This window comes from Chrysemys picta, chromosome 7 (genome assembly GCF_011386835.1).
Source record: "Chrysemys picta bellii isolate R12L10 chromosome 7, ASM1138683v2, whole genome shotgun sequence".
NCBI lineage: Eukaryota > Metazoa > Chordata > Testudines > Emydidae > Chrysemys > Chrysemys picta.
This window is the reverse complement of record NC_088797.1, coordinates 101491466-101510737: the sequence shown is the minus strand read 5'-3', so window position 1 is coordinate 101510737 and position 19272 is coordinate 101491466. Positions and strand designations below refer to the sequence as shown.

Genomic DNA, 19272 nt, shown 5'->3' with positions numbered 1-19272 from the left:
TCAGCTGACTCCAAGGGGTATAGGCCTCCATTCACAAAGGTACTTGGCACCTAAACTGCACATCTCAGAGCCTAAATTCCAGTTGTAGGCTCCACTGTGATCCACAAAACTCCTGCTGAACCCTGTAGGCTCTTCACCTCACTTGGCACCTAAGTTTCTGCCACTTCTGGGAATCTAAATGCCTATCTCCCATCTAAGCCTCAGAGCTATCCACAAACCAGGAAGCATTTGCCCACCTATATTGCATCTAGGGCCTGATCCAGTAGATGTGCTCAGTGGCCATTTACTGGATTGGCTCCCATTCAAAATCTAGGAGGAGGGAGTGGTGCCGCCACCCACCTTATACAAACTTTTAGCACAGTGGTGAGACCACTCAGCTGGGACGTGTGAGAGGCTGGTTTAATTCTCGCCTATCTGCCAGAGGGCAGGGAGAGAGGATTTGAACAGAGGGTCTCCCACCTCTGAGTGCTCTAACCACTAATCTATGGAATATTCTGATGTGCGGCTCCCTCTGTCTCTCCTGTTGAAGCTGTTCCACTGTGGATAAATACTTAGGGCCAGAAAGTGAGTGAGAGTGACTGACTCTGTAGCCTAGTGGTTAGGAAACACATCTGCAAGATAGGCGACCCAGGATCTAGTCCCACTATTTCAATCAGGTGTTCACTCATTCTCACAAGAAATGATTTAGGCACCTAAGCTGCCTGACTCCAGGAGAGGGGTTCACTTTCTTGGATCACTAGCAGAGATAGGGACCTTCCTGTATCCTGAACTTGAGCATCTCTCTTTCTCCCTCTATCAGAGGGGAAGGGCTTAGCACACACCATTTGATACCCTCATAAGTATATGAATACTACTGGGAGCTTAAGAGAACATACCTTCCCTTTCACTTTTAAGTTAAGGCAAATCAAGACACATTGTCCTTTCCTTGATAAGTAATATAGTTTGATTTTTCTGGATTATGCCTTATCTTTACATACCTGTGTTGTTTTCACTTAAATATTTTTTCTGATGGTCTTTAAATTAGACTGAAAAATACATCAAGCTGCACAGTTAAACACAAGCCTAGCCCACCAGAAATTACCTTTTTGGGCTGCTTCACAGTTGTGGGAATTCTTGGCATTCCACACCATTACCTCTGCCTACAGCTAACTTCACCATCATACCAAGCCTATGTGAATGGTGTTGAGGTATTATATCGAGGGAACTGGAGAGAGTCCTCCAATGTTTGTCTAGACATCAGTTTTAAAAGCTACCACTCAAAGACTTTAAATTATTAAAAAGAAGAACAGGAGTACTTGTGGCACCTTAGAGACTAACAAATTTATTAGAGCATAAGCTTTCGTGGACATAAGATATGCATCCGAAGAAGTGGGCTGTAGTCCACGAAAGCTTATGCTCTAATAAATTTGTTAGTCTCTAAGGTGCCACAAGTACTCCTGTTCTTCTTTTTGCGGATACAGACTAACACGGCTGCTACTCTGAAACCTTTAAATTATTAGTCCCACCTATTGGCCTTTGCCTCTTCTAAGCAGTTCAGAGGGTAGCAGGCAACAGATGTTATAAAAGGCTCTCTGGATAAGTTCCAGAAAAGAGTAGTCAGCCAGGAAAGAATATGAAGTTTTAACTTTAGTATTTTACCTATGTTATTTTAATGCCTATGACCTCTCCTCACAATCCCCACTTCTTACCCCTCTGCAATATTTATGGAATTGCCATTCCAGTACAGCCAGGGTTGTTGTTCTGCTTTGAAATAAGAAAAGGCACCTGTACTCCCAACCCACAGCCATTCAAGAAAGTCATGGTCAGAAAAATAGATTGTAAACCAAACTGATAAATATTTCTAAAGATTAGTAACTATCTGGACCTGGAGATGCAGCTCTGCTGATTAGAGCAGCAGGCTTATTTTTTCCCCTCCTCTTTTTAAACAAATCTTTTAACAAGTAATTTACAGCACATGGAAGCTTAGTGAATTCATCTTTGACCTTAATAAATAGGATTGTGGATTTTATGGCAGCCTTACTGGGCACCAGTCCATAGTTTTCTAATCAAAACCCACAATATTTCATTCAACATAGTTCAACAGAGCTGGCAATTCCTGCTAAGCTGAGGTCAAAAGGAATCATTCTTTGACTCTGTCACAGGGTGAGCTGTCCCTTTAAGCGTGTTGGGGCTCAGCCTCAGCTGGGCCAGGTTTAGCCAGGGCCGCCCAGAGGATTCAGGGGGCCTGGGACCCCTTCCATAAAAAAAAGTTGCAATACTATAGAATACTATATTCTCATGGGGGCCCCTGCGGGGTCCGGGGCAAATTGCCCCGCCCCTGCCCGGGCGGCCCTGGGTTTAGCTCACCTCCCCAGCTGAAGAGAATGAAATCAGGGATCACATGATGGGAGTATGTGACTAGAAGCTAGGCTTCATAGGGAGTATATGGGCAACCTAAACCTAGTCTGAGAGAGTTTAGGAAGGGAGTCTGCGCGGAAAAGGGTAGCTGAGAAAGTGATAGAGGTCCCAGGAAGGAGAAAGAGACACCTGCAAGAAGTAGGAGTATATTAAGGGATAAGCCTCTGGTGAGATTCCTGACCTGTAGGGAGAAAGAGCCTGCTTGGGGAGAAACCCTAGACTGGAAGGCTAGAGAAACCTATTATAAACTGAAAGGACTAATGCAGCCTGAGTAGATGATTTGTGTTTTGAACTTTGGCCCAGATCCACTCAGGTATTTAGGCTCCTAATTTCCACTGAAATCAATGGAGCCTAAATACCTGGGTGGATCTGGGCCTTTGTCAATACTGCAGACTTCTAAAAGGGGAGACTGTTCAGAAAATACACACAATATGAAGTCTGATTCTGTAGGAAAGAAAGGGAAACTGAGGCCACAGCAAGGCCTGATGCTGGATGGCTAAGGGGAAGTAAAGAAATTGAAAATCAAGAGGTCATTGTATCACCAGATTTAATGACACACAAATCTTTGAAAAGGACTCTTGATGTGTACGTAATCTTGTATAAGAACTTACCAAATAGTGAATTACAATAATAGAATATCAATGCTATTTGATCTCTGCACATAAAGTCTGATTCTGCTCTCAAGCTGGAGTAAATCAAGAGTAACTCCATTGATTTCAGTGGAGTTATACAAATGTTAACTCAGTGTAAGTGCCATCAGATCCACAAGATATGGAGCTCTCACACTGTATGGAGACACCAGGAAAAGAATAAGACTCAAATCTATAAAGCCTTGTTCTGGTGAGTAATCTTCAGTCAAGGGAGTAGTCCCAACTGAGATCAGTGGAACGACCTATGTGAGTAAGGAATTTCAGAATCAGACCCATAAAAGAGCACATTTCTATACATGATGCTTATAATTTTATAATTATAAACTACTTTTTTTTTTCTTCAAAGCCTGCTGTTGCTGCTCTGGTACACCTTCAATAACTTCTTGCCTCTGACAATTTAATTTTGCAATTGGAAATGTAATAATGATTTTGATACAGTTCACTTGAACTCAGTAATGATGAGGCAGAGCCGAAGATGATCATCCTTCTGCACCTGTTTTTCTTTTATTCAATTGGCCATTGCTTATTACAGTCTGCAAATGAGGGGTTAAATCTAGACTTTGTGTAGCACCATTGAAGTCAATGGAATTGCACAGGGATGAACTTGGTCCCATCTGCCCTAGATGATATTTCTGTGAATCTACAGTACTAGTGGGGGATTTTCAATTTGATCCAAACATCTACAAAATAAACCATTTGGCAGGTTTCCAGGTAATAAACCTGTCAACTAAATTATGTAAAAAGATTTTCCCAACCAAGAGAAACTATATTGCTACCTAATAAAAGCTTCATGCGGCTCCTTCAAAAGCCAGCTGATCATCCTAAAGGGAGGGAAAATGCAACCTCTTGCAAGTTAGCAGAATATAACTTTCAGAAGTACTGATACTTCATTTGCTACATTACATTAGGGCCCATCCCTGCATGCAAAATGCCCACTGGGACTTAGCTGGGAGTTAAATGTGCATACAAATTTTGGGACTAGGACTAACATGTTCAAAAGCACATCGGCTCATAAGTCGCTTATGCCCCAATTTCAAAAGTGACTAAGGGACATGAAGCCTAAGTGTCACTGACTTTCAATGAGACTTAGGCTCCTAACTCACTTTTGTTTTTAAATATATTTCTAAATATTTCACATTTTACCTTAGGCTTACCTTGAAAAGGACATGAACAACACTGACAAAACAGATAGATTGATCCTCTCCCTTAAAAAAATTAGGTTGTTAAAAAAACCTCTGATGCTGAATCAATGCCAAACCCTCCAAAATGAGGGCTACAACTGATGGGCAACCCAATCACGGTACGATTACTAGGATAAAACTCGGAATATATGCCCCTGACTCTCTGCTACATCCATGTTGGTGGGATGGGAGAAGATTGAAAATGTGATTCCTGCTCTCCACATGCATCACAACAGTAGAACTGACAGACAGAGCAGCAGAATAACATGATGGTCACACAGGGACTCCACATTGGCAGCAGATCTTAAGGCTGGGTTTATTGGTGTCTAGCCACTCAAATAAAACTCATGTTGCTGAAGTGCTTATTTTGCGGGGAGCGGGGTGAACATTTTTGTGCCAGTTAACATTTAAAGTGTCCCTTTTAAGTGCATATTGAGAGTGCATATTTTTTCTTGGGCCTTGGCTACACTTACCGGCAAGTTCGACGGCTGGAAATCGAACTTCTGGGTTCGACTTATCGCGTCTAGTCTGGACGCGATAAGTCGAACCCGGAAGTGCTCGCCGTCGACTGCGGTACTCCAGCTCGCCGAGAGGAGTACCGCGGAGTCGACGGGGGAGCCTGCCTGCCGAGTGTGGACCAAGGTAAGTTTGAACTAATTCGAAATAAGGTACTTCGAACTTCAGCTACGTTATTCACGTAGCTGAAGTTGCGTACCTTAGTTCGAATTAGGGGGGTAGTGTAGACCAAGCCTTGTTAATGAATGTACATTATATATACTTTCACAACAAGAAAGTACAACATCCCAAAATGTTTCCTTTGCATTACAACCACATTTGAAAGGCAATTCATGTTTTCTTCACTTTTTACTTGCATCATGTCTGTTCCTTATTTGGCAGAGACTGGCTGGAAGGGTAAATGAAAGTGGGCATCAGTAGGCTGAGAGAAGGAGGTAGACAGTATACCCATAGGTATTGTTATAGGGCAAAAGTTTCCCAGCAGTGGAAACAGTGCTTTTAAAGTTGGTAGGAGTTCAGCTTGCAGTGTTATTGTCGTCATTTCCCCCCTGTTATGGAGACCAGTGGAATTACACTGCTGTAAATGAGTGGAGTATCAGATCCTTCTTGGTTTATTCAATGGGAGGAACACATATGCAGCAAATTAATCAATCTGGGTAACTGATACAGTGAAAGCATTAACTGATTCCTGTGGATTTTGTGTGTGTGTGTGCGCGTGTGTGTGTGTGTAAGTAAAATTCAGATTTTTTTTTCCCAGTGTCGATATGTGAATCGTACTCTACAAAATATACTAAAAGCCAGGTTCACTGAATATACTGGGGTTGAGCAAAGTGTAAGTCAGCAAAGAATGTAGGCAGATATTTCTAAAATGAAAAGCCAATAAAATAGCCTGGCTTCTCGCATATCTGAGCTGGTTCTGTTTCTGTAGTTGCCCAATTAGTCATTGTATTAAACTGTATCAGAATTCCCTGCCTGTAAAAGAAAAAATAATTACTCATTACATATGCCCTAACCTTTCTTTGTGACGGGTGCATTGCTTTAATATTTCACTCTGATTACACTTTAAAAAATAAAAGCATCTGGCTCTTAACAAAACTTAACAACTTAAATGATGGGGAAAAAGAGAGAACTACTGCATGGCAGTGATGAGCTGAAAGGTTGCATTACAAGTGTAATAATAACTTATTAATTTACTTACCAATATGGGCTAGGAGTTTTCCAAACAAATAAGGAGACATTCCCCCTGCCCAAGTGACATTACAACCCATCTAGGTGAGATATGGAGGTGGAAGACAATAAAAGCAAGTAACTGAGTGGAGATACTCCGTATGGGACTTGTAGGTCCACCTTCATTTTTCCTTCCCTTCTCTGTCTTTCTCATCATGATGACTTCATACAGGCGAGGATGGGGACAGAAGGAGGGCTAGGATGAATGTGCCTACTAGAAGAAGCACATTTTAAGTAGAAATTTGAAGGAGGTGAGGTTTGAAAGAGCAAAGAGGTGAGGATGGAGAGATGGCAGACCATGTCAGGAGAGAATTCTAGGCACAGGGGGATGCATAGAAGGAAGCATGGAGAAAAGAATGGGAGAATGGTGTACAGTGGCTATGATTTGGGTGCTTCTACTGGCCTCAGGCAATCCTAATAATATTCATGTCCCTATACGGTCTCCTACATAAGGGGAAAAAATAGTTAAGAAACTCTATCACGTTCCTGTTGCAGAGTTCTTGATTCATGTTCCCAACAGGGTAGGGGTCAGAGTCTTACAGAGAATATAAGAGTTATGGCTTTAAATCCTTGTGAAGCCCAAGGGTCCACAGAGAAATGAGGCTTTGTTCCTAGACCCCTTTAACAGCTGTTCCCCAAGAGCAGCTATATTGCAGAATAAGAGGTGTAGAACTAGCACTATTAACATACATTTTAAAGTGCTTTGTGGTGTTTTCAGACCCTTCTGATTGTGTGAATTGCTTTTATTCTCAGTTTTCCTTAGCTGTGCTCCAAATATCACAATGTTTTAAAAAGAAAAAGATCTCGTTTTCATGGAAACCTTCTCCAAAATGTTCCTTTCTCCACCTTATTCCTGAATTTTTCCAAAATATATTTTTGAGCAATATAGAAGTGACAAAGTCTGGAAAAAACTGAAGTAAATATATTTAGGGCTGGTATACACTGGGAACTTACATCAGGCATAGCTACATGTTTCAGGGGTGTGAAAAATCTACGCCCCTGAGAGATGTAGTTATGCCGACATATCCCCCAGTGTAGACAGCACTAAGTTGATGGAAGAATTCTTCCATCATCATAGCTACTACCTCTCGGTGAGGTGGATTACCTACGCCGCAGGGAGAACCCCTGCTGTCCGTGTAAGTAGTGTCAACACTGAAGCACTACAGCTGCAACAGTTTAAATGTAGATATATCCTTCGTTGCTTCAAACTTGATTCTGATTGCAAGTCAGTTATGAACAGCTCGGCTCTGGTTCCATGGGTAAGATTAGAACATACGGGGTAACTCAGTCAATTATCAGACAATTCACTTTAGTTCATCTGCATACTACAATCTTATTGGTAAAAATGTGGTAAACATCCTTTTGGATTTTTCCCTGTACTCTGTCATCTAGTGAATCAGACTTATCTCCTGCCTGTCATATAAACAGCAAGCTAGATGTTATAGCTGAGGCAGCTTAACAATTTAAAATGTCATGTCAAGGCTAGGTAAGTAAAGTAAAATCATTTTTGTGCTAGGTCATCCTTAACTGGATTTTGTTGATCTCAACCAGCTCCTTTAACACTGATTTTTTTTAAATGAATATATCTATTAAATATGTATGTAAAATGAACATTGCAAAAACCCCATTGTCTACTCTAGTCTTGGCTGTAGTCATGTAGCAAGCATATTTCACAATTATTGAAGTTTTGAAGTACAAATTTTTAAAAATTATGTATGTTATGCTTTATATTTCATGTTGATAAATCAAATACATTAAACACACTAAAAACCGCATGATGAATTACATCTGTCACAATCTCTCCACCTAGTCCCATAGTCCTCCACCAAATATTGTTCAAAACTGTCCTGAAATCAAACCATAGTTTTGAAAAACACCTCTGAAGTGTTTCTCCTCTTTTGCTGTCACTTTTGTGTTTCATTAGTAAGCAGAAGCAAAGAATGATATTGCATCTAGGCATCTACCTGATAACTGCCCTCCACTTATTTCTGAGCATGCAAAACCGGCAAACAGAAAGCTGAGCCTGCACTTTGCAAGCTAAAACATCTGTCCAAAATTCTAACACACACAATCTTTACATAATCTAACATCTATATGTGCATGTGCGAGTGGTAGCACTGCACCCACAACACCAACTGGACTCAGTGCAAATGCTAACATGTAAGGATTTACACATACAGGTGTAGTGCAAAGTGTGGGCGGAAATTTGAGCACATGCTATTTTGCACATACTGAAATAGAATCTGCAGGCTGAAAATCTGGCCCTTTATATGACACTTTCATTAAAAATTCCTAAAATATCCTTCAGCCACATCAGCGTTGGTGGTAGTAGTTAGAGCTGTAAGCAAACAGTGCTTTTCACACAATGTAAAAAGGCAAGGTCTATCTCCAAAAGGCTTACTATCTAAGGACCTGATCCTGCAAGGTGCTAAGTTTCTTTGCCTTCTGGTTCCTGAGCAATTAGGATGCACTTGGATTACATTTTCCAGCTTTTCTCCACAACTGTGAGGACCAGAAACTTACTTTAAAATGCCATGATCAATTGAGTCCAAGAGCTGGGGCTTTATGAAAAACACCAAATATCACAATACTCATGATAAAACTGTCAGTTGGCAACACAGCATGATGTAGCTGCTCTCGGGACACAGCTGTTGAAGGAGTCCAGGAACAAAGCCTGATTTCATTGTGGATCCACAAGCTCCACAAGGATTTAAAGCTTCACCTCCAGTGGCTTCAGTTTCTCAACACCTGGCTGGAGCAGACAGGATCAGATCCAGAGGAGGAGTTAGAGCATATGGAGGTGTGTAAGAAAGAAGAGTGGAGATAAAGGTAAAACACTTGCAAATATTAAATCTACATACACCCCCTGATGACTTCTCAAACCACTTGAGTTTTTCTCCCAAGATTACTACAAAGATATAATAAGAATATGCTGATGCGTATACAAACCTATAGATCATCAGTACCTTGTTCAAAGTTAAAATGGAGATTATTTTAAGCACCTTACCCCATGTTTTGCAATTTCAGGTCTGTTTCCATGGGGATTGGAGCAGCACTGTAGCAGCTGGCAGCATGGCTGTTAAAACTATTGTAAATTTCAGCTGTGACTGCCAGTGAGAAAAGTAAATGCCATTTTTTTCAAACACTACTTTACAGACTTTAAGCACCTTTAGGGTCCTGTAGACTCCCAAGTGTTTTAACTTTTACTAGACAAAGAGTCAGGAAAACGCCATCAAGATGCTTAATGCTGCTTCCCTTTACATAGGAATAATTATTGTAGAATAATGATATTTCTCAACCAGAGCACTGATAGCAGTCATCCATGCAGCTAGACTTTTCACAAATTAGATTTTTATTGCAATTTTATATTTCTATATAGATATGATGGATACAGGAGAGAGGATACATGGTGTGGTATAAAGGTTTGACTGCCAGAAGTTTCAAATGGCTGCCTTCCTCAGGAGAGGAGAAAACCATATTTAAATGTTGCATTAAGAAGTTAAATCTAAGTAAAGGGACTAAGGCTGAGATTTTCAAAGGAGCCAGGCACCCAACTTCCATTGCAATTCAGTGAGATTTGGGAATCTAACTCCCTTGGTCTTCTTTCAAAATCCAAACCTATATTTTTCAATATTTAAAAATGGTTTAGCTATTTCTGTTATAAGGAGAAAAGGCTCATTCTCAGTATCCCCGTCCCCATATATTTATTAAAAAAAAATCTGTACAATTGTGGTAGACAGCAAAGATCTATAATGTTCAGAAGGTGAGCTAGCCTCTAAGGAGATGAAACAGGCCTAGAAGCACTGCTGCCTGCCACTTCTTCCTCCAACTACAAAGGCAGGAAATCAAATTTATGGGATATGCTCACCGGCCTGACATTTCTAGCTTCTTATCCTAATAGACAATCCTTGGTCATTTTTTTTTAATTATTCCAGTAAGGTGGATTCTACCAGAACTTCCTGGCTTAAGGAATTAAAATACTGATTGTCCTTTGAGGGTAAAAAAGCCCTATATTATATATAACCTAATTTGAGGATTATTCCTGTAGTATTGACTACAGTGAAAGCTTTTCTGAGTAGACAATAAGAGTTGTGCCTGTGGAGTGCATGACTGGGCTCTTTATTAGACAGGTTAATTTTGGTATTAATAAGATGAGCTGGAGACAAACCTGATCTTGCCCCCCATTCAACTATAAAGGTCCTAGGGATTTCAGTGGATCTGGGATCAGACCCAAGAGCAAGGAAATTCCTAAGTGTAACAGCAAAAATTAGATGTTAGCTTTAAAAGCCCTTAGACCAGAGTTACAATTTCTAATTTCAGTTTGTATTCCTCAGATGTGGTACCCAAAAGACAAAAGCCTTCATACCTAATAATTTCAATTTAAACAAAGGAATGGACAGCTAAATCGATTACACCAAATGTATTGATATGTCCCTGACTTTCTTTCAGCTAGCCATTTTGATGCTGTTAGAGAAGCCAAACTGGAAATTCACTTTACGGTTCTTCTTCAGTTCATTTTTAGATAATTTCATATTAAAACACTGTGACAGTGTAGGGAGCTAGCACTCAGGCTTCAGTCAGCACCCCTGGAGAAAGCGGACAGGGATGTGTAAGCTAACTGGCTAATTAGGGTGGGAGACTGGGTGAGCCAATTAGGCCATCAACTGAGGGGTATAAAGAACATAGGAAGGGAGCAAGTAAAGCCGACTGAGCTCAGTGCGAACAAGAAACTCAAGGAAAGGATATCTCTGTTCTTCCCTGGCCTTGTGGGAAGGGGCTGAAGGTAGAGAAACATGGTAACAATGTTGCTGAATGGGACTATACCGAGAATGGGAATGTAACTAAATCACACACAGTTGCTACTCTACACAGTGAGTCTGAGAGTTCCTACAGCATCTGAGAATGGAGGTGGAGTGTGCCCTGTTAAACACAATAAATACTGTTAATTTTTATATCTCATTCTGTTATAGGTACTGCAGGCAGCACCTCCTATAGTTAAGGTTGCCCAACACTACTACTTAGAAAAACCTGTCTTTAGTTGCTTATAACTTTGCCAAACTTTAAACATTCAAGCTAAAATTTTCGTGTCAGTCTCAGCCATATATAAAAATTAATTTATGCAATTGGTTCAGCATTTCTAAGAACATCATTAGGGGAAATTATGATGTTTTGTCCATATTAAAAATTCTTACAACTGTTTCATTGAAAAGCGCTAGCTCCTCCATGTTTTGGAGTAAGGACTCCAAACTTGGTGGGCGAGCAGCGAGTGGTCCCGATGTCAAGATGTGCATATTGTTTTTCCTATGGAAAAACTTCCCAAATTTGGTCAAGTTATAAGCCTTTGAAAACTTCTGATAGGTACAGATAGGAATCAGAAGCACAGAGAGGTTAAGGTTGAAGCCAGAGGTCCTGTAGAAAAACGTGATCATGTAATTTTAAGACTGTATCATAATGCATGAGCACAGGGAGACTGAATGAAGGTTGTACAGACAACCTTAATCCTGACATTTCCCAACCTTTGTGTGCTTCATTTTGCAACCCGCAATTTTTTTTTAAACACTTAAGTGTTATATTTTTTCCTGTTTGTGCATGCTAGGGAATGTGGAGTCCCATGTATTTTCTTGTAATTTTCTTTACTTCAAAAACAATTGGATTCACTGTAAAGGATGGAAGACTCATATTGTGACAGCCTGTACCCCTATGCTCACCCCTTTTATAGGATTGTGGTAAAACTTGTACAAAGTATGCCTTATGAGGTGTCATTTGAAAACCCATGATTTGCTAATCATTATTGTCTTGGTAAAATATATGTGGCAACATTGTATGTAAAGTTATAAGATTCCACTGTGTGATATTACTGAGGCATGTTCCAGCACTTATGCCTCCAGAACTTGGGAAGCGGGGGATGTTGCTGCAACCCCGGGCCTGAAGTGGTTTCCATTATATACAGGGTTTACAGTTTGTTTCAATGGCTCTCAGCACCCCTGTCTGGTGGGCAATCACAAGCCTGTTCCCCAGAGACAAAAGGCTAACTAATGCCTCAGTCTAGTGTCAATGAGATCAAATGGACCACCACCTGATTAAGTGACCACTCTTTGGCAGGAGAGATGGTGTTGGACAAAAAAAAAAAAAATCTACATTTTGACAAAAAAGCAGCTTGAGGTTCCTATCCACACAGACTTTGTCTCCTGAGCCTCACCTGGAGATTCTTGGGCAAGAGAAATGACTATAAGGGGGGAGAGCAGATGTCCCAAACCATCTCTCCCTTTCTCTCTACCCACAGAATCAACAACACTTGAAGAACAAAGGAAGCAGCACTGGACTGGGGAGGAACCCTGACTAAAAGATTCAGCCAGTAAGACTGTTGGAACTTGTGGTGAGAAAAACCTTTGCTTTGAATTCACTTAGCTTGTTAAATTAGGTATTAGTTGTGTTTTACCTTTTATTTCTTTGTAACCAATTCTGACTTTTATGCCTCATTATTTGTAATGACTTAAAAACTACCTTTCTGTAGTTAATAAACTTTTTTCATTGTTTTATCTAAACCAGTGTGCTTGGATGAAGCATTTGGGAAACTTCATTTGGGATAACAGGATGTGTGCATATGAGTTTCTATTAATGAAATGATGGACTTGATATGAGCCTGTATTGTAAGGAGGGTTCTGGACTGTACAGGATGCAACATTTATGGAGGAAGTCTGGGACTGGGAGTTTGTTTGTGTTGCCCTGCTGTACAATTCATGAGTGGCTGGTTATAGCATTTATAAAGTATAAGTGGGAGGAGGCTGTGTGTAAGCAGGCCAGGAGTGGTTGTTCTCATGGCAAAGTAATGTAAAAGGCATCCCAGATTAGAGAATTGAGGGGACACAGCTGTTCATCAGTCCAGATTGTACTCTGGATAATGTCTCCCACACCTCATTTTTTAAAACAATTTCGAGGGGGAAGGAGCGTTTGCATCAGATTAGTTAGAAATCCTGACAATGTTGAGTTCGTGTCAGATAGGACTATGCCAATTAATAACCTCTGATTAATCTAAAATATACTATATATGGTGCAGTTCAATTTGGGAAAGACCTTGTTTCTTGTCAGAAAATTATCATTGAAAAGCATCTCCAGATGGAAAGCTGTAACAAGTAGCTAAAGCTGCTACATTTTTAGAAAACATCGTAGATGCCAAACCAGTTTTCTATACAAATAATAGCTCTTAAATCTAACAATTGCAGAGCAGTGGGGAAAACTGCTCCATGGATGTGTTCTGTCTGTTGGCTTTTGTAAATAATCACAAAGCATGAGGAACACTTCTTTCTTTTCAAGACCAACTTTACAGATAGCTGGAGCATAACATTGAAATGCTGTGAAGCATTTCAAAGGTTAGACCAGTAAACATGAACAGGGATACATGCGTGTTGTAATCAAGGGCAAGACTAAGATGTGGATTTATCAAAAGCAGTTGCCTTATCACTTCTATATCAGTTTGGATTAAATTCAACAACATGTTTTTTCTTGGGCTACACACAAATTTATTAAGTAATATTAGCTGATTTTCCTATTTGGGGGACAGTATCCTGGAAAAAGATTTTTGTGGTCGTAGTGGATAATTAGCCAAATATGAGCTCCCCATGTGATGCTGTGGCTAAAAGGGCTAATGCAATCTTTGGATGTATGAACAGGAAAATCTCAAGTAGGAGTAGGGAGCTTATATGACCTCTGTATTTGTCACTGGTGTGACTGCTACTGGAATACAGCATCTAGTTCTGGTATCAACAATTAAGGGGAAATGTTGGAAAAATTGGAGAGAGTTTTGAGAAGAACCACAAGAATAATTAAAGGATTGGAAAATATGCTTTCTAGTGAAAAACTCAAGGAGCTTCAATCTATTTAGTGTATCAAAAAGAAAGTTAAAGAATAATTGATCAGTCTATAAGTACCTATGTGGGAAACAAATCTGACAGTCAAGGGTTCTTCAGTCTAGCAGACAAAAGAATCACAAGATCTAGTGACTGGAATCTGAAGCTAGCCAGACTTTCAATACTGCATACTATTTTTTTAACAGGGAGTGTGATTAAGCACTGGAACAAATTATTAAGTGTTGTGCTGGATTCTCCATCAGTGGATACTTTTTAAAATTAAGAATATCTCTTTTCTAAAAGAGATGCTCTGGTTCAATCACAGCTATTGGACCTGAAGCAATAATTAATTCAAGTAAGTCCTATGACCAGTGTTATGCAGGCGGTCAGACTAGATGATCACAATGGTCCCTTCTGGCCTTAAAATCTAATATTCAGGTTTCATTGGAGGAAAAATTTGAACTTTGTATTAACTGGCAGAATACATACGATGTTTTTGTATTTATAGTAAGCTTTCATCTTTGATTTTTAGACAATTATGTCTTTAATTCATTATGCTTGTCATATATATAATTTTGTCATTAGAAACATATACCAGTCTACTTTTTGCCCTTTTTAAAAAAAAAAACCCTGACAATTGTGATAATATATGGAGAATTACTGACGACATCTCACATCAAATTGAAATATTAATTGGCTCTTTATTTCAGGAAGTAATCGGAATGTCTTAAGAGATCTCCATAGCAACCATGCTGTGCCAGTAAATATGAGTGCACCAGATCAACACTGTAATTGCTCTGAATATACTAACAAGCAATGATGGAAAAAACAGGCAATACTTAAAAAAAAAAAAAAAAAAAAAAAAACCCTTTAAATGTTTATACATCTATTCTATTATAAAAACACTGCTTGTAAGTACCCTTTTTATTTATAATCATTCTTTGGCAATGTTTCCTCACTTGGAAAGATTACTTTTCTCTTTAAAGGTATAGAGTCTGTTCAGAAAAAATGCCTTCTAAACCATATTGTGAGGCTGACTTTCTAAAGCATTTTACAATTGTCTTACTCATTGCTTTTGTTACCTCTGAACATTCAAAATGGGGCACAGTGTGTTTCTAGGTTCCAATCCTGCAGCTACCTAAATCAAAAAATTCTAATAGAGTTCATGGGAGTTCCATGGACACAGCAGCCACATAGGCAGGCCCATACACAGCTAATCAGTTGAATGTACTAGGTTTTACTGGATTTTGCAATATCAGTCCCAACACCACTCTTACTTTACATTCCAGTCACATCACAACACTGCTTAGTAACTAGTTGTAATGTTCATAGATTCGTAGATTCTAGGGCTGGAAGGGTCCTTGAGAGATCATCAAGTCCAGTCCCCTGCCCTTATGTTGTATCTGTAGCATTCTAATAGTTACATTCTGTACTCCTTAATAATATGAAAGAGATGCCAGTGTTAATAATTCTTCAATGCTAATTACTTTGAATGGCTAGTAAAGGCTTGTTAGCCAATAACCACTAGCTACTTTTTTAATATAATTTTCTCATACTTAGTATATCTTACAGAGCAGTGGTTTTCAACCTGTGAACCATGGACCCCTGGGGCTCTGCAGACTGTCTAAGATTTCCAAAGGGGTCTGCACCTCCATTTGAAATTTGCAAGCGGTATGCAAATTGAAAAAAGATTAAAAACCACTGTTTTAGTCCAAAAGTAGAGCCTCAATTTTGACCTCACTTACACAGGTGACATCAATAGAAATTCATAGAATCATAGGACTGGAAGGGACCTTGAGAGGTCATCCAGTCCAGTCCCATGCACTCATGGCAGGACCAAGTATTATCTACACCATCCCTGACAGGTGTTTGTCTAACCTGCTCTTAAAAATCCCCAATGATGGAGATTCCACAACCACCCTAGGCAATTTATTCCAGTGCTTAACCACCCTGACAGTTAGGAAGCTTCTCCTAATGCCTAACCTAAACCTCCTTTGCTGCAATGTAAGCCCATTGCTTCTTGTCCTATCCTCAGAGGTTAAGAACAATATTTTTTTCTCCCTCCTCCTTGTAACAACTCACGTAAATAAAGGCAATATATAATAATAATAATTAATAATCTGAACCTAATGTATTTAGTGTGAAATTCTAGCCCTGCTGACATCAGAAGGAGTTTTGCCATTGACTTCAATGAGCCACTATTTCACCCTGACAACTTTAGCAGTTATTAACGAGTTTATAAAGATGTAAAACATTGTCACATACAAGGAAAACAACCCTTGCTGGTGTGCTTGAAAATAGTTATTCAGGGAGTAAAAGAAAATTAGGGTCATATTCTGGTCCTGATTCATCAAGATACTTAAACATGTATGAGCATGAGCGCTCATGTGCTCAAAGTTAGTCATGCACTTAAGTACCTTTCTGAATCAGGACCTTTGTGCTGCCTTAAACCTATTAAACTTCATTGGAACTCCATGAGGTGTAAAATGGGTGAAGAATTTGGCCGCTAAAAATTCTTTGAGATCAACAGTATTAAGATCTGGAACAATTTTAAACAGATATTAGTGATGAAGACAAGCACACAGTACTTCAAGATGACTTAACATTCCAACTTATTGTCCCTCAAGGTAAAGAAGTAATGTACGATCATCTTAACAGAAGTGAATGTAATTTTATGATATTGCACTCTAACTTATACTCACCATTGTCCAATCTTCTGAGCTTTGCTCTTATTCATGGTAGTCACAGAATGTCATGTGTCACCAGAAGCTGAAGCTTCATATTTTTAGTTATAGCAAAGAAGCCTCATCATTAACTTCTGTTTTTCTTCTCTGTTCTTTTAAATTAGGCATTCTTTCTTAACAACTACCCTATCTTTACAGAGGGCCTGCAAACCCTCTGTGTCAGTCACTCCAATTGAAATCAATAGGATTTCCATATTTGAATGACCATGCCGGATTGGGTTCTAATTATGCTCATTCTTGCTTATCACACTGCATGCAAATAGCAATGGTGAAAATCACATTGCCCAGCTACTTAACAGAATATGTGTTTATCAGATGTGTCAGCTTTGAGTACTTAATCCATCCTTTTATCTGTGAAAGCTGAGATGACAAGACTGAAATTACACAGTACTCCTAGATCCTGTAAATTGGAAGTCAAACTTGTTCACACTTTGGTCCTAGATTGAAATGACAAGGTAGTGCTGGCCCCCTCATTCTACCCAACCAGAGTTCCAGCAATCTCTGTGCAAGACCTTCCTGACTGTGAATCTCCCACTAGGAGAGCTCCTCTTGTGATGGGGGTGAAGGAAGACCACATTACACTCTGTGATTCAATACTGCCAAAATAGCTTTTCAGTTAGAGCCTGCCCCCAAAGCAAATCACTGTAAGATAGGGGGTGGGGGGTGCTATCTAGATAAGAAAACTACTCAGATGAGGCGAACAAAGCACACCCCATTCTGCCACATATAGTGCATATGTATGTACTGGAGGCATTGGTTTAACAAAGGAAACATTCATGTTGATGGTTTTGTGAAAGCCCTTCTCTCACATGGCCAATAACTCCAAGAAAATATTTCCTAATATTCTAACATCCAAGTTCATGACACTAAAACTGAGTCAAAATGCTGTCTTAGAAACCCTGCATATGCTTCATCAACCTGAAAGGCAACAAATATAGTTCCAACATCTCTTTAGTGTGTTGTCTATTACATGCACACTTCCTTTTAACTTTTGATTTTTCCATTTAAATCTTAAAATCACTGTACCACCTCCCCTCTCCTCAGACAGGTAAACATGTTCTGCGTGCTAACGATGCAAGAGGAAAAAGCACAGCACCAATATGAGACTTTCACAATCTATGGACAGAAGGCTCAGACAGCGGCAAAGGTGAGAATTCGGGTTGGGGAGCAGTCTATGATCCACACAGGTTAACTTTCTCCCCGTATTCATGGGTCTGCTGCAAGATATTGTATAAATTATAGGTTTACACATTATAAATGACAAATCCAATTATCGCTAAAGCAGAACTGCTCTCTCCAGCACCAGTCAGGCAACTGGAAATTCAACAGATGACCCACCACGTGTGTGCACGCTAGGGATTCTGCCATATCAGCTGCATACATCTTTTGAGCGTCTCTCAGCCCAGAGAAATAAAGTGGGGGGTTGTGACACTTTCAACGGTAGACCTTATTTTAGTGTGTTTGCCTTCCCTGTTGTCCATTGTGCACTTACTGTCAAACCATAAGCATAAGTTTGCTTTACACAAACACCACCTCAATAGAATTTAAAATTGTTTCATTGACACACACACACACACACACACACACACCTCACAACTCTTTCTCCAAGTTCCTGGAGCCTGTCTCTCCCCCAGATAGGTGCCTGCAATTGACTAAAGAATTTCCCGTCAGAAAGGATCCGTCCTAGCTCTCTTCACTCCCAAAGCAAAGCCGATCCCTGTGAAATAAAAGTTGCCTTTCTCAACTCCCGCTGTGACTTGCAATCACCCTCGGCCCCTGGGTGCGGGCCGAGCCGGGGGGCTCTGGGTGTGCACCTCGCTAGGTTCTGATCGCCCGGGAAAGGGCTGGCGGGGGCAGCCGGGTGCGGGACCGCACAGTACTCACCATCCTCCTTCTCATCGAACACGGGTCTCTTGGAAGAAGAAGTGGTCGCTCCCATCCTTTTCTTCCACTTGCCCCAGTGAAACATTGGAAGAGGAGGCGAGCTGGCATCCCCTGGCGCCCGGTGATCTCGGCGAGCCTGGCGCGGCGGCGGCGGCAGCGGCAGCAGCAGGCAAAACCCCTTCAAGATGGATCTGTGCGTACGCGCCTCCCTCTCCTCCTCTGGGCGCCTTTCCTCACGCCTCGCTCGCCCAGGCTTTTGTCTGTCCGGCACGCATGGCCCTGGCCAAAGAACCAGCCGCTGGCTGCACACGCCCAGGCGCCGAGGGGAACTGCCGCCTCTGCTCCCCGCTGGGTCCTGCCCTATCGGCGCTACTGCAGCCGAAGGAGCCCGCTGGAGCCAGGGGATGCGAACAGCGGCAACAGAATCAAGCGAACCCCTCTCCTCCTACCGCTCAGCAAGGGCAACGCAGCCCCAGCCCATGGGCAGCCGGAGCGTGTGGGGCCGGTGCCCTATGTGAATGTGCAGGGCCCTAATTACGGCTAGGTGGCGCCCAAGCTGTGCGAACGAGGAATTACCTTTAACCTTTTGAGCTCATCGAGATGCTGACTTCTGTGGGTGGCTTGGATGTAGGGAGAATTTAATGGGAGCTGAGCACATTTCCCACCCTCCCCCTTGCGATTTGAATGGTAAAAGATGTATCTGACTTGTTTTGAATTAATGATCGATTGTGATCGATACAGCTGTTTTACTAGTCACGTGTTCCATGGGGGTGCGAATAACAGCTAAGAAGCAACATTTTTCTCCAGCATGTGTGTTAACAAGGAA

At 40.8% G+C, this 19272-nt stretch overlaps 1 protein-coding gene across 4 annotated transcripts in view; it reads right to left on the bottom strand.

Annotated features, from left to right (window-relative positions):
- Nucleotides 1–19033, bottom strand: part of STK32C (serine/threonine kinase 32C) — a 240427-nt gene extending 221394 nt beyond the window's left edge. The window contains exon 1 of one of the 4 annotated variants that reach the window (XM_042856759.2): nt 18447–19033. In XM_042856759.2, coding sequence (XP_042712693.1) covers nt 18447–18531 — 85 coding nt within the window. In that variant the 5' untranslated portion in view covers nt 18532–19033. The remainder of the gene's footprint in view (nt 1–18446) is intronic. The other 3 variants (XM_065552146.1, XM_065552147.1, XM_005305315.5) reach the window with 3 other exon arrangements.
- Nucleotides 19034–19272: the final 239 nt, after the last annotated feature.